The 13,406-nt window shown below is 42.8% G+C and overlaps 1 protein-coding gene across 1 annotated transcript in view; it reads right to left on the minus strand.

Annotated features, from left to right (window-relative positions):
• The window catches only part of SERINC5 (serine incorporator 5), an 89,862-nt gene extending 88,051 nt beyond the window's left edge, over positions 1-1,811 (minus strand). The window contains exon 1 of the mRNA XM_063087607.1: positions 909-1,811. Coding sequence (XP_062943677.1) covers positions 909-1,811 — 903 coding nt within the window. The remainder of the gene's footprint in view (positions 1-908) is intronic.
• Between the last annotated feature and the right edge of the window lie 11,595 nt (positions 1,812-13,406).

Raw genomic sequence — 13,406 nt, forward strand, 5'->3', positions numbered from 1 at the left:
TTAATGGATGAGTGGGTTATCAGGAGGGGCACTGGTGGCTTTATAAGGAGAGCAAATGAGCACCCCTAGGCCATGAGATACACTACGCCACCTGTGGACTCCAGAGAGTAGCCACCAAGAAGGCCTTTATGGTGGTGCTCACCAGATGCGTGCCCTGGACCTTGGTCTTTCCAGCCTCCAAAATGGTAAGAAATAAACTGTTTCTTCAAAAATTACCCAGTTTCAGGTATTCTATTACAAGCAAAAGAAAATGGACTAATACACACCTCAAGACAAAAGCCTCAATTTCCTCATCTCTGAAAAAGCCAGCTTGAATGCTTGCCAAGGACAGTATTAGGTCTCAGAAACCATGATAACTCCACATGGCCACTCCAAAAGACAAATTATCTGACAGTATAATCGGCTGGTTACAGAAACCCGCAGCTTAACCCCTGCATCACTTACAGATGGCCTCGACTGTCCAAAGGCTGAATGTAAGCGATAAAGGGCTAAAACCTAATTCTGCACTGATGCACTAGTGATAGGAAACGCCTATCCCAAATGGGCACGTATGTCTTAAGATACCACGGGTTTAACAGGCGAGAGCTACAAAACAGGTTCCTGCAAGTTCAGTTGCAAAGAAGGAGGGGAAGGCTTGCGCCCTACCCTAGTTTTGTCGAGCCAGACAGAGCTGAGTCTCCCCTCTGCCCAGACGTACGCCCAATAGTTTGGAAATCAGGCTTCGATACGTTCTCAAAGACACAGCGCCCATACTCTACACTTCGAGATGCCAAGCGCAACCTGCCTGGGCTGTCTGACCCGAGTTCTGCTCAGGGTACGGGAAAGGAGACGTTACCCAAACCCATGCCTTTTCCTGGGTTCAACCGACAGGCAGAGCCGGGTGCTTTATGGAGCTCAGTGCCACTCACCAGTGCCCTGGGCGAGGGACGACACGCCCTTGGAGCAGCCAGGATTCTCCGCCCGTGTCCTGCACGCCCCGCCCCACGAGGAATCCCAGAGACCGGACGGGAAGACCTCGGGGTCGCCTCCCGGGCTTCCCCCGTCCGTTCCCGCTCGCCCTGTGCACAGGATTTCCCGGACGGCTGATCACCGCGCTCGGGTCCGAGGCGCTCACCAGACCGCGCGGGGTCAGCCTGGGCAGCGACCCACCACGGGCCCACCTCCGACTCCGGAACTGGGCTGGATCCCGGGCTGCTGCCCCGGTCGTCCGTTCCGAAAACCCCGCGCTGCCCCCGGCCTCGCTCACCTGGCCCGCGCAGCACTGAGCAGACATCGCGGCGGCTGACGACGACGGGCGCTCCCCGCGCCGCTGCGGCCCTCCTGGCTCCCGCGCACCACGAGCGCCTCTGTCGGCTTCGGCTCTCGCCCGCACACCAAGCAAGCAGCCCGGCTGAGTGCCGAGGCACCGCGGCCTGGGTAAAAACAAGCGCGCCAAGCCCCGCCCCGCCGCCGTAGGCCCCGCCCCGCCAGGCCCCAGCCCCGCCCCTCGCCCGCTCCTCCCGGGCGCCGGGCGGCGGAGCAGGCTCGCTGCGAGCTCGCACTTCCGCTGGCGTCAGGCGGCGCGGCGGCGGCGGCGGTCCTTCCCGGTGCGGCGCCGGCCCCCACGTCCGTCCGCAGGCCTGGCTGCGCTCGGTCCTACGCAGAGGAAGGTGCTGCGCTCCTCCGCCCCGGGCTCGGGAGAAAGAGCTGGTTGCCAGCACCAGTGAGGTGGGGTCCTTAGTGAGCGATTCCCGAGTTTCCTGCACTGATCCGGCGCAGTGGGGACCGCCGGGGGGGCTCGTCTGTGCTATGTCTTGGGCCAACTGGGACATCCACCAGATCCCTGTTCCTGAAATCCCTCTATCTCCTTCATCTGCCAGAAAACTTTCGATTTGGGGCTGTCCGCTCTGCCCAGGCTTCCTCGAATCCCTGGGCACTTGGCTGTTCTGCCCTGTTGTTGCCACGGTTCTTTAGGGGATCCGGTGAGATCCCTTTCTGTGCTTCCCTGGATATTATATTTTCCAGCCTCTCCTCCCCCCCCCGGCCTGAGAGTGCATCACGGCCCAGGCACTAAGCCTGCGTCCCTGCTTCCTCTCACCGGACCGCTCTTAAAAGAGGGTGCCCAGTAACTGCTCCGTGCAGAAGGCAGGGAGAACGCCCCTAGTTTTTATCCCTACCCGGATCCGCTCTCCTCACAGCCGCTTCCCCAAGAAGAATAAAGGTATTTCTACTAGTGCGAATTTTGCGCCAAGCCCTTTTTTCTATTTCAAATAACATCACTGTGCCCTTTTTAGAAATGAGGCAGCTGAAGCCCAGACAGGTTAAATAACTTGCCCGAAGCCTCATAGCAATGGTGAAGAAGCAAAACCGGGGCTGAAATCCATGTGTCCCATCATCCCCTGGCGCGGGACACAAAGCTTGACCTTAACTGGACTCGTTTCCAGACGGAGCCTTTGGCATAGGAGTGTCTTGCTGAGCAGTTTAGGGGTTGGATACTGTGAGGAAAGTTGCGTGGGAACCAGCTCTAGAATTATTAGTTGCGCAAGATCTTCCAGCATCTCAGATCCAGACGTTTAGAGGAGGAGAAATAATGGAGCAGACCCTATTCAGAGCCAGGAAAAGTAATGAGGAGAGTTGGCTCTAACTCAAAACAAAAACAGAAATAGGTAAACCAATCAGATCAGAGCAGCAACCTGCTCAGCGACAACCTGTGACTCATCAGAAGTCAAGGATCTCACAGAGACTTTCTACTGAGCTTCATGTTCGCTGCCGCGGTCACTTTGCTTCGGCCCTTCTCCTGGCCAGGGAAACCAGGTGGGCACCTAGAGTTTCCGCGCCGCTAGGAAGAGCCCAGAAGCTTGGGGGTGATGTTTGAGCCGGCCGTTGTTTAGGGAAACCGACTCAGGAATGCAGAGGACCCTCACCGGAGACCACTGGGTTAGGCGCAGAACTGCTGCTAGGATACAGGCCTCCTAACCCTGAATCCTGTGCTCTATTTGCTGTTGGGGCTCAGAACACACCACCCCAAAATGTGACTGTAGGAAACCAGAATGTACCGCCCCAAAATATCCTTCTTTGGTATATTTCAAGCTGGTTATGCTGAGAAACTGCAGACACAGGAGTAGCTGTGAAAAGCTGTCCTTTTGTATAAGAAATTTACATCTATAAAGGAAATCTACATAGTAAAAGTATCTGTATTAGGAAGAGGGCTGTTCAAAGACAACTTTTATCACCTGAGACACTCTTTATATACCAAACAAGACAACCTTTATTCACCATATATTTCCTTGCCTCAGCCTCCCATAACTGTGTCACCACTGTCCCATGTCCAAGCCCCTATTCCTTTCCGTAGCTCGGGATGCTATATAAGTTTCAGCTATCCTACCTTTCTTCAAGTCTCATGATTTGTGAGACTCCCACACTTAAAATTAATTAATTTAATTAAAATGGGGTTTTGTCCTATTAATCTGTCTTGTGTCAATTTAATTTGTAGCTCAGCCAAAGAACACAGAAGGGTGGAGGGAGGCCATTTTTCCTTCCCCTGCATTGCCAAATGGATGTCAATGCAGGAGGATTCTGTGAGTAAATGGATGTCAGCCTCCTGGAGAGAGACTACAAATCTTGATAACATAGGGACTTGTAGAATGTACCACAAGGTACCAGAAAAGGATAGTGAAAGCCTGAGCTTCCAGAACCAGCAAGTTGAAAACTCTAATCACCAAGACCTGGCTGGGTGACTTCAGCGGATTTCCTCATCTGCAAAGCCTGGCTCATAGTACATTCACCAAGGATTAGATAAACTCATCTCTACAGACCTTGCAGTACAGTGCCTGTCCTCTGTAGGCACTGACTAAATGGTAGCCCTTACAGGTATTAATAAATGTATTAAAATGATGTTGAGAATACTCTGGCTTTCTCTTCTGGTCCCAGTTGCTTCAGTGGCCAAAGGGTACAGTGCAGACATGGCCAAGTCAAATAACTACACTGTGAAAAATCAGTCCCAAAAATGGCACAGAAATGACATCAAGAAAACCCATTTATGAAGATATGAATCTTTTAAGGAGGTGTACCTCCAGTTCCTGAGGAACACACACTTAGCCAAGAAGTACAAGAAGAAGGGCCTGAAGAAGACACAGTGGCACTGAAGACATTGTTGGCCAATGCCAAAGTCATCAGTGTGCTTGCTGAGGCTATCAAGACCCTCATAAACATAAAACTTAAAGAAGTCAAGCTCAGGATCCCCAAAGGCACCAGCCACAAGCTCAGGAAGCATGCTTATGCTTGTGTCCACATGGCTAAGCTGGCTCTGCTGAACAAAGTCCAAGGCCAAGTCCCCAACCAAGCAAGGCCCAGGCTGCAGCTGCAGCTCCAGCTCCAGTTTCAGTTCCAGCTCCAGCTCCAATTCTGGCTCCAGCCAAACTCCCAGAGGTACCCAGGCACCCACAAAGGCTCCAGAATAGAAGGCTCTGTCTACCAAATGAAATGGACTGGTGTGACCCCTAGGGGAGTGTATGCGGCTGGTATCCTCCTTTTATATTTGTACAAATAAACCTGAGGTAGAATTTGTCAAGTCGAAAAAAAAGAGAAAGAATCTATGCAGGCTCATTACCCCCTCCCCACTCAAAGATCTCAAAGGAATGTGGCCAGATCTGGAGGTTTACCCACCTTCCTGGCTCTGAGGACTTTGTGATTGCTATTTAAGGTCTAGTTAGTAGCACCCTTTGCATACATGGTTGGTAAACAAGAGTAGAGGTAATGTTAGCAGACATAACATGAAACAGTTATTAAGGCACCATAATTCTTACTTTAAGTACTACTCTGCAGACTTTTCAAGGAAGACGTAGTGTTTCTAAGATGTAGATAATTTTACAGACAGGCTCTTTTGATGTGGATTTTTCAGGAACAAACTAACATACCTGTTTTAATAAGAATGTAGCTCTTGGCAGGCCATGTGAAATATTCCCCCCACAAAATTTTCTTAAATTAACTGAATTAGCCCCTTTTATACAATATAATTATATATGTATTATATATAACATATTAAAAATACCTAGCTTATAATTTGCTTTTTTCCCTCCTGAATCTGAAGATTTTTTAGTAGAAGCCAATATTGAGTTTAAAAACACTGTGCACTGAACCTAAAACAGTGGTACACATATATTATTAAAGAAAAAAGCATAATCTACATTTCCCCCTGTAACGAATTTAGAAAACTTTATTTCAAATTTAATTTTCCATTCAGGAATGACTTAAAAGCAAATAAAATTAATTATTCTAATGCCCTAAAACTTCAACAACTTTGAAAATAAAAAACCTAGTGATGCATTCTGCTGGCTTTTAAATATAAAAAGAGAAATTTCTCTAATCTTCACTGACAAAGTCTTTAGGGACTTCAATCTAGTGGTGAAGGTTTAATTAATTCCAATTAAAAGCAAGCAACAAAGCATTTATTTGGAAACAAATAGCTATAAATTTGGGAAACCCAGGAGAAAAATTATCAGAGCACTGTCATGCCCCCATCCCTTTCCTTCTGGTAATTGCACTGTCCTTTATTTCTATTTAATTAGTATGTGCACAATTTTTCGAACTGTTAATAATATTACAAAACGTAAAACGAAAAGTAGCATCTCCCTTCTCTACACTCTAACTCTCAGTCCCCTCCCCACAGGCAACCTCTTTCAATTACTTTAGCGGTTTTCTCTATATACCGCCATATTTTCAAATAATATTCTTATACCGTTATTTCCTGATCTATTGACTGTATTTAGTGTGTATTATCTTTTATGTTCCATGTGGGCTTTCCAGTGAGCACCTCTACCTGCCATCTTGCCAATCTCATTACGTCACATATTTCATGAATTTAACAGCCAACATCTATGTAATTATGGCCTGTGAAAATTATTCTCTGCAAAGCAGCATAGTGTATAATGATAGCATTTCTTTCTTGTCAAATTTTTATTTTCCAACCCCATCCCCCTTTCTTGGAAAGGCAGTATTTTCTAACGGTTTAGGGTAGAGACCCTGGAGCAAGACCCTGGGATCAGATCTTTGCTTTGCAACTTGTTAGATCTGTGATCTTGAGAAAGTGACTTAATTTCTCTGCACCTCAGTTTCCTCTTCTGTAAAATGAGGAGGGTTCAAAAATTTAAAGTACTCGAACAGCACCTGGCATATATTAAGTACTTGGTGTTATATTTTATTTGCATGGTTTTCTAGGTACCTATCCTTGAGTTTTCTCCCTTTGTCCATCTGATCTGTCATAACTCTTTTTTCCCAGATGATCAACAATGTCAAATAATCTATCAATCCCATTTTCCCAAGTGCTCTCAGTTTCTCCCAGAGCCCTCCACACTACTCCAGTCTGGATCCCTCCCAGCTGCTGCTGCATAGCTGTCATCCTGGAATGCCCTTGGCCACTATCTTCCATGCTTATCTGGGTTTCTAAAGCCCCCTTCCTTAGTTTACTACCTTGTTTCAGAAGCTTCTAGGTTCCAAAACCCCTGTTTTTCACCATACATTGACCTTCCTTGAGCTGCCCAATGTAACAAATTGTTCATCTTCCTTTTTAAAGCTAACCCTTTCATTGTACACTCAGTCTACCTTTCATTCCTTTACCAACTGTCTCTTCCAAGCATTTTCTCTTTTTCAAGCATTTTCAATCTTTCCTTTCTGTTGAATCATTCTTAAGCTACAAACATGGTCAGATTTCTTCTAAACTAAACAGCAAACAAAAACATCTCTTTGGCCCAGCTACCACACTTTCCCCTTTTCTTGGTCCTAAAACTTCTAGAAAACAAAGGTTGGTGAACCATGTCTGGCCTGGCTTTTGCCCCTCCAGGCCTCAGGAGCTGATTGCAAGGTCCTTGGTGCCCCTTGCAGCCTCCCACTTGCTGCTTGCTTTTGACAGAAGGAATAATTCCTTACCTTTTTTCACTCTTTATCCAGAAGCAGAAAGAAGATTGAATGTAACACCACTAACTCCTATTGAGAGGAATTTTTTCATTTTTTCTTTTTTGGGGGAGCTGGCCTGTACAGGGATCTGAAACCCTTGACCTTGGTGTTATAACACTGTGCTCTAACCAACTGAGCTAACCAGCCAGCTCTAGAGAATTTTTGAAGAAATGCATTTTTATTTTCCAAGTTCAAACAATGACTGCAAATAAGCTAACAATGTATTGCCTGGTCGAGATTTTTAGGGTAGATGCTTCAGGGAACAGGGGAAATCTTTTAGTAATTATCATCAGTTATTTTGTAAACATGGAAAACTAATGTTTCTTCAGCACTGGAATGGTGCTTGAAGAGTTTTGCCTACATATTTTAAATATCCTCTCTTTAATCCCTTTCACATTATGAATTTACGTGGCAAGTCCTTTGAGTGTAGGTAGTACAAGGAATATACTCCCGTACACACCCTAGGGAACCCAAATTCCAAGTTAAAGTAGAGAGTAGAGAGTTGCTCAACAGGTTTTTCAGACCTGCTCAACCGTTCTGGGAATAAATTAGTTTCTTAAATCTCCTTAGATTAGGGGCCTAGTCTTGTTATCAATGGAGGGTGAGCTTCATATCTAAATTGTATCAGGTACACTCAGATTTTGAGTTAATCCTTTGTGTGAAGAAAACTCATCAGGAACTTTAGAGAGACTTGTCCCTTTATCTTAATTAAAATATGTAATAGTCTTTGAGTAGATTTTTGAAGTCCTTATTTTCTTCACTTAGAAATATAATCATTAGAGTCACTACTCAACTTTATTATAAAATTTTAAAAATATTTCTGAAGAGGGCTCATTTTTGTTCTGCATACCAAGGAAAATTGTTCTGGCTTCTTTGGTTTTAAAACTCAGTCCAAAAACTTTCCATATCCTGATTTCAAGTAAACACATTCAGATATGTCTGAGATTGAGAGGGAAGAGGAAAAAAAAAAAAAAAAAAGACAAAGTCGAGAGCAGTCTCTCTTTCCAGTTTTCCTAGTTGATCCATTCTAATTAATTTCCTGAGGGACAAAGCTCATTTCTTCAAATTAGGGCATTTTGTGTTGTCTTATCCGTTTAAGGTGTATTTAAAAAGACTACTCCTGTCGGTTTCTTTTAAATTCGCTTTATATGATGCATCCTTTGAAGTGAGCTCCCTTTGGAGGTGATTGATTTTAAAAGAACCACAGCCAGTTAAGTGCCTGTGCAACCATATAGTTTCATGAAACTCTATAAAAGGCTTTCATTGAGGGTTTCAATTGAAAGATGTTTACATTGTTCTGTGAAGGATAGAAAGGCAGAAGGAGCTTCCTGAGGTTTCACAGGAAGACAATCCAGCCTGTTTATTTGTAATGGGATTTCAGTTACAGAAGAATTGAAACTTAGATTCAACAGTAGACAAATTTTAAATGGCTGAGAAAAGATGTTAAGAGAATGTTCAAAGACCATTTCATTTTTGTTTCCCTCTTTAATGCAAAAGGAAGAGGAAAACACCCAATGAAGAAAGCTAATATCTGAAAATCCAAATAAGAGGTTTAGAATCAATAAACAAGAAAAAAGTTTAGAAACAGCTGCTAAAAAAAAAGGAAAGGAAGGAAGTATGCATTTATTGAACTAACATCAATCAATCAATAATTTTGGTTATTTTCCTTTTGTGGTTTTTCCCCATGCCAATTCTACAAATTGAAAGCAAGAATAAACACTCCTATTCCTTTGCTTTATTTAAATGCAGCAGACTTCTATTTCACCACCAGACTGTGTTACCTGAAGAAGAGAATGGAGCTTTGCGCACATGCATTTCTGACCCACCACTCAAAGTATGAACCCAACATGGACATGTGTGACTTGAGCCACAGTGCTCTGTGGCAGAGAAGGGTAATCAATTTTTTTTTTTTTTTTGCTGGGACCTAGGACCAATTGCTGGAAAACACAAGAGTTAAAACCACATTTTAGACTTGAAAGTGAAGAGATAGAGATAAGGGAAGAAGGAGGAAAGCAAAAGAGGCCATTTAGTGGAGAAAAGTTTCAACTGAAATCTCTCCCAAGGAAAACTTGAGATAATTTGTGAAGGCCTGAGTTGTTGTCAACCTCCAGATTTACCATCTAACTCCACCATTTACCATCTAATGGTGATGACTTCACACCCTCATCAAGGAGATAACTTTGGAAGGTTTCGTGTTTAAAAGTACAAGTTTTCCTGGGACTATCATTTTTAAATTCCTTTGGAACACAAAGGCTTTTGAAAAAGCAGGAGACAGAGTAGAATGTCTTAGCTTTTACCCTTAGAATAGGTGTAAAGTTCAGAGCTTGGGAGGAAGAAATAGCAGTAGACATAAAGCTTTCTTCATGTTCATATCTTTTTTTTTTTGGAGGCTGGCCAGTGCAGGGATCCAAATCCTTGACCTTGGTGTTATAACACCATGCTTTAACTAGCTGAGCTAACTGCCCAGCCACATTTATTTCTTTAAGAATATCAAACACTTGCTGCCTCTACCTGTATGCCCACTGCAGCCAGACACAAGGTGTCAGCCTGGACCCAGCCAGCTGTGCAATAGGTGATGTCAGCCACCATCTTCCCAGTAAGCCTTGCTCTATGGGAATCCCCAGGAGAAGACAATACCCTAACCTAATCTGACGACCTACAACCTCTTGTGTGATGGGAGGCTGGGGCCAGGTTATCTCATCACGTCCCAGTGATTTTTAAAATTACTTGTTGGGAAACATTTGGAGACTTCTGACACCATGTTGGGACCTAAAAACATCTGGGCTGTGGGGGTAGGGGTGGGGGTAATTTTGAAAAGGGCAGTTGTTTTTTTTTTCTCTCCACTTTTTCTTCCCACCCCAACTTTCTTAACTTGCTTGCTAAATAGGAGAACAAGGCTGAGAAGCTAGTCAGTACTTTGCAAAGCTAACAGTTCTTTCTTCGAGACTTGTAGAGTTGTGAGAAGTGATCAAGGCCAAATGACTGGAAGCTGACCTTGGGCACCAGCCAAGTACACCAGAGTTCTGTAAAGCAAAACTACACAAAAGACTTTGCAGAAGAGTTGATTTTACTCCAGAGCAAATCAAAATTTTGCAGGGTCCTGAGATAACAGCAAAGATGAGAACAGAACCCGGACGAGGCCTTTGCAAGATCCTGTACCTGCCATATAGACACGGATTCCTCATAGCTCATGATTCCTCTCCTGCTTTTCATTTTCCACGTTCATTCCCTCAGCCCCCTCTTTAAAAACCTCTCAGTAAACCTGAGTCTTTGAGATGGCTTTAGCCTGATCCTTCTCCTTCAGGTTTACCGGAGAGATGGGTTAGCCTGTCATCTCTCCTCAGGTCACCTGTATTCCTGAATAAAAGCTGACTTCCATGTTCACCAACATTTGACCGTTTATTAGTTTACTTTTGTCTTGGGGAAGACAGTAAGACCTGTGAGTTTGGTATCAATTTGGGAGACCTTCAGCCAGGCGCTGAGTGATCTCTGTTACATTATATTGGCTCTTATGTCCAAAGCAGGACAAGGGTTCACAAGAGCACTTTAGGATGAGGACAGCTTACATGGTGAGTCTTGCCTTATATTTTTGTTCTAGTGAAATAATTTTAAAACAAAGTTTTTGGGTTCAAAATAGCAGACTTAGCAACTACGTTTATCTCCCTTCTCAATATCTATATTCGTTCCTTTAAAATGATGGTAAAGGAATAAAACGAACAAGTCTCCCACATTAAAGCAAATGGAAGTAGACAAGAGATGTCAAGTAAACGATACGGGGTAAATATTTTTTTAAAGTATGTAACTATATTGATGAACTGGCCAAATTAAAATCACAGTGAGGGCTAGGGTTACCTCAGTTGGTTGGAGAGCAGTTATAACACAAAGATCATGAGTTCAGATCCCTATATCAGCCAGCAGCCAAAAAAAAAAAAAAAAAAAAAAAAAGTCACAATGAGATGCCACTATATCTACCAGATTATAAAAATTAAAAATACAATAACAAGTGTTAAAAATGTTAGAGAGTACTTAAAACAGTGTCTGACATGCAGTAAGTTTAGTAAGTTTTATATTAGCATTAGCTGTTATTATTATTATCATCGTCATTATATTACTCCTACTGTTACCACTGCTTTTTTTTTTCACGGCTGGCCGGTATGGGATCCAAACCCATGACCTTGGTGTTATAATCTTTTTTCAGTTATATGTGTCTTTTCCTAGTGGCTACTGTCTTTATAGTGCTTTTTAATTAACAGAAATCCTTCACTTTAATGTAGTTGCATTTATCAATCTTTTTCTCTTAAGAAATCCTTCCCTATGCAAGTTTGTAAAGATGTTCTCCTGTGTGAAGATAAAGATATTCTCCTTGTAGATATTTTTTTGTTTTATACCGTTGCTTTTAGTTTTTAATCTATCCTTTGTGGGCTGGCCCATGGCTCACTTGGGAGAGTGTGGTGCTGATAAAACCAAGTCAAGGGTTAAGATCCCCTTACCGGTCATTTTTGGAACAAAAAAAAATCTATCCCCTGTAACTTACTTTTGTGTATGGTTACAGGTAGGGATCAAATTTTCCCCCAACATAGCCAACCAACTCTCTCTGTACCTTTTATTAAATAGTCTATTCTTTCCCCATTTATCCACAATACTCTCTAAGTCATAAATCAAGAGTTTGTCTGCATGAGTCTGTTTATTAAATTCACTTCACCTAGTTGTCTATCCCTGCACCTATATACACCATCTTAAATTCTATAGCTTTTGAGTAAGTCTTGACATCTGGTAGATTAAGTTACATCATTTCCTTCAGGAGTGTCTTAACTATTCTTGGCCCTTTGTTTACCTTTGTTTACCTTTGATCTTCTTTACAAGGTGATTTTTTTTTTTTTTTGCAACTGGCCAGTAGAGGATCAGTACCAGTAACCCTGGTGTTATAAGGCTGCAGTCTAACTAAATGAGCTAACCAACCTACTCTGTAAACTGTAAATCACCTTGTAAAGTTTTGCAAAATGCCTGTTGGAATTTTTATTGTAATTGTTTTGAGTCTGTAGATTGTGAAGATTTGACATCTTCACAATAATGACTCTTTCTATCCAAGTATGCAGTATATATTTCTCCATTTATTTAAGTCTTTCTTATTGTTTCATTAAAATCATACCATTTTCTCCACATAGGTCTTGCACAATTTTTGTTAAATGTATTCCTAGGTTCTTTTATTTTTTGTTGCAATTGATATATTTTTATTTTTAATTGTGAAATTCAAAATAGCTACAAGTATATAACATATAAGTACAGCTTAAGGAATAATTACAGAGCCATCAATCACTTAACCCATACCCAGATGAAGAAATAAAACCTTGCCTGTGCTGTAGTTTTACTACCAATGTATGCATCTCTAGCCAGTTAAGTTTTGCCTATTTTTTAACTTTGTACAAATGGCCTCACACTGTATATATTTTAGATTTCTCTTAGTCATTGCCATTTTGTAAAATTCATCCATTTTGGTACATGCAATGCGTATTCCATTTTGTGAATATACTACAATTTGTTTATCTCTTCTACTTTTATTGGGTGATGGAGTTTGGATGTGTTGTTCCCTCCAAAACTCATGTGGAAATTTGATCTCCAATGTGGCAGTGTTGGAAACTGATTGAGACATGGGGGCAGATCCCTTATGCATGGATTAATGCTCTCCCTTGGGGAGCAGAGGTAGTGAGTGAGTTCTCACTCTATTAGTTCCACGAGAGCTGATTGTTTAAAGGACTGTGGCACCTCCTCTCTCTCTTTTGCTTCCTCTCTCGCCATGTGATCTGCTTGTACCTGCTGGCTGCCTACCGCTTTTCTGCCATGAGTAGAAGCAGCCTGAGGTCCATGCCAAATGCAGCTGTCCCAGAATCATAAGCCAAACAAACCGCTATTCTTTTTAAATTACCCAGTCTCAGGTATTTCTGTTATAGCAACACAAAATGGACTAATACAGAAAATTGGTACCGAGGAGTGGGGTGTTCCTATACAGATACTTGAAAATGTGGATGCAGCTTTGGAACTGGGTAATGGGAAAAGGTTGGAGGAATTTGGAGGACTAAGAAGAATAGAAAAAGATGAGGGAAAGCTTGGAAGATTTTAGAGATTGGTTAAACGGCTGTGACCAGAATGTTGATAGAAGCGTGGACAGTAAAGACCATGTGGATGATGAGGTCTCAGATAGAAATGAGGAACTTATCAGGAATTGGGGCAAATATCACTCCTGCTACGCCATAGCAAGGAATTTGGTTGCATTGTGTCCATGCCCTTGGACTTTGTGGAAGGTGGGACTTAAGAGTCGTGAACCAGAGTATCTGGCAGAAGAAATTTCCAAGCAGCAAAGCATTAAGGACGTTGCATGGTTATTTCTAACAGCCTATGCTGAGTTATGGCAGAAAAGGCAAGATGTAAAGCCAGAATTTAAAAAGGGAGCAGAGCATAAAGATTTGGAAAATTTGCAG

This window comes from Cynocephalus volans, chromosome 2 (assembly GCF_027409185.1).
Source record: "Cynocephalus volans isolate mCynVol1 chromosome 2, mCynVol1.pri, whole genome shotgun sequence".
Classification (NCBI taxonomy): Eukaryota; Metazoa; Chordata; class Mammalia; order Dermoptera; family Cynocephalidae; genus Cynocephalus; species Cynocephalus volans.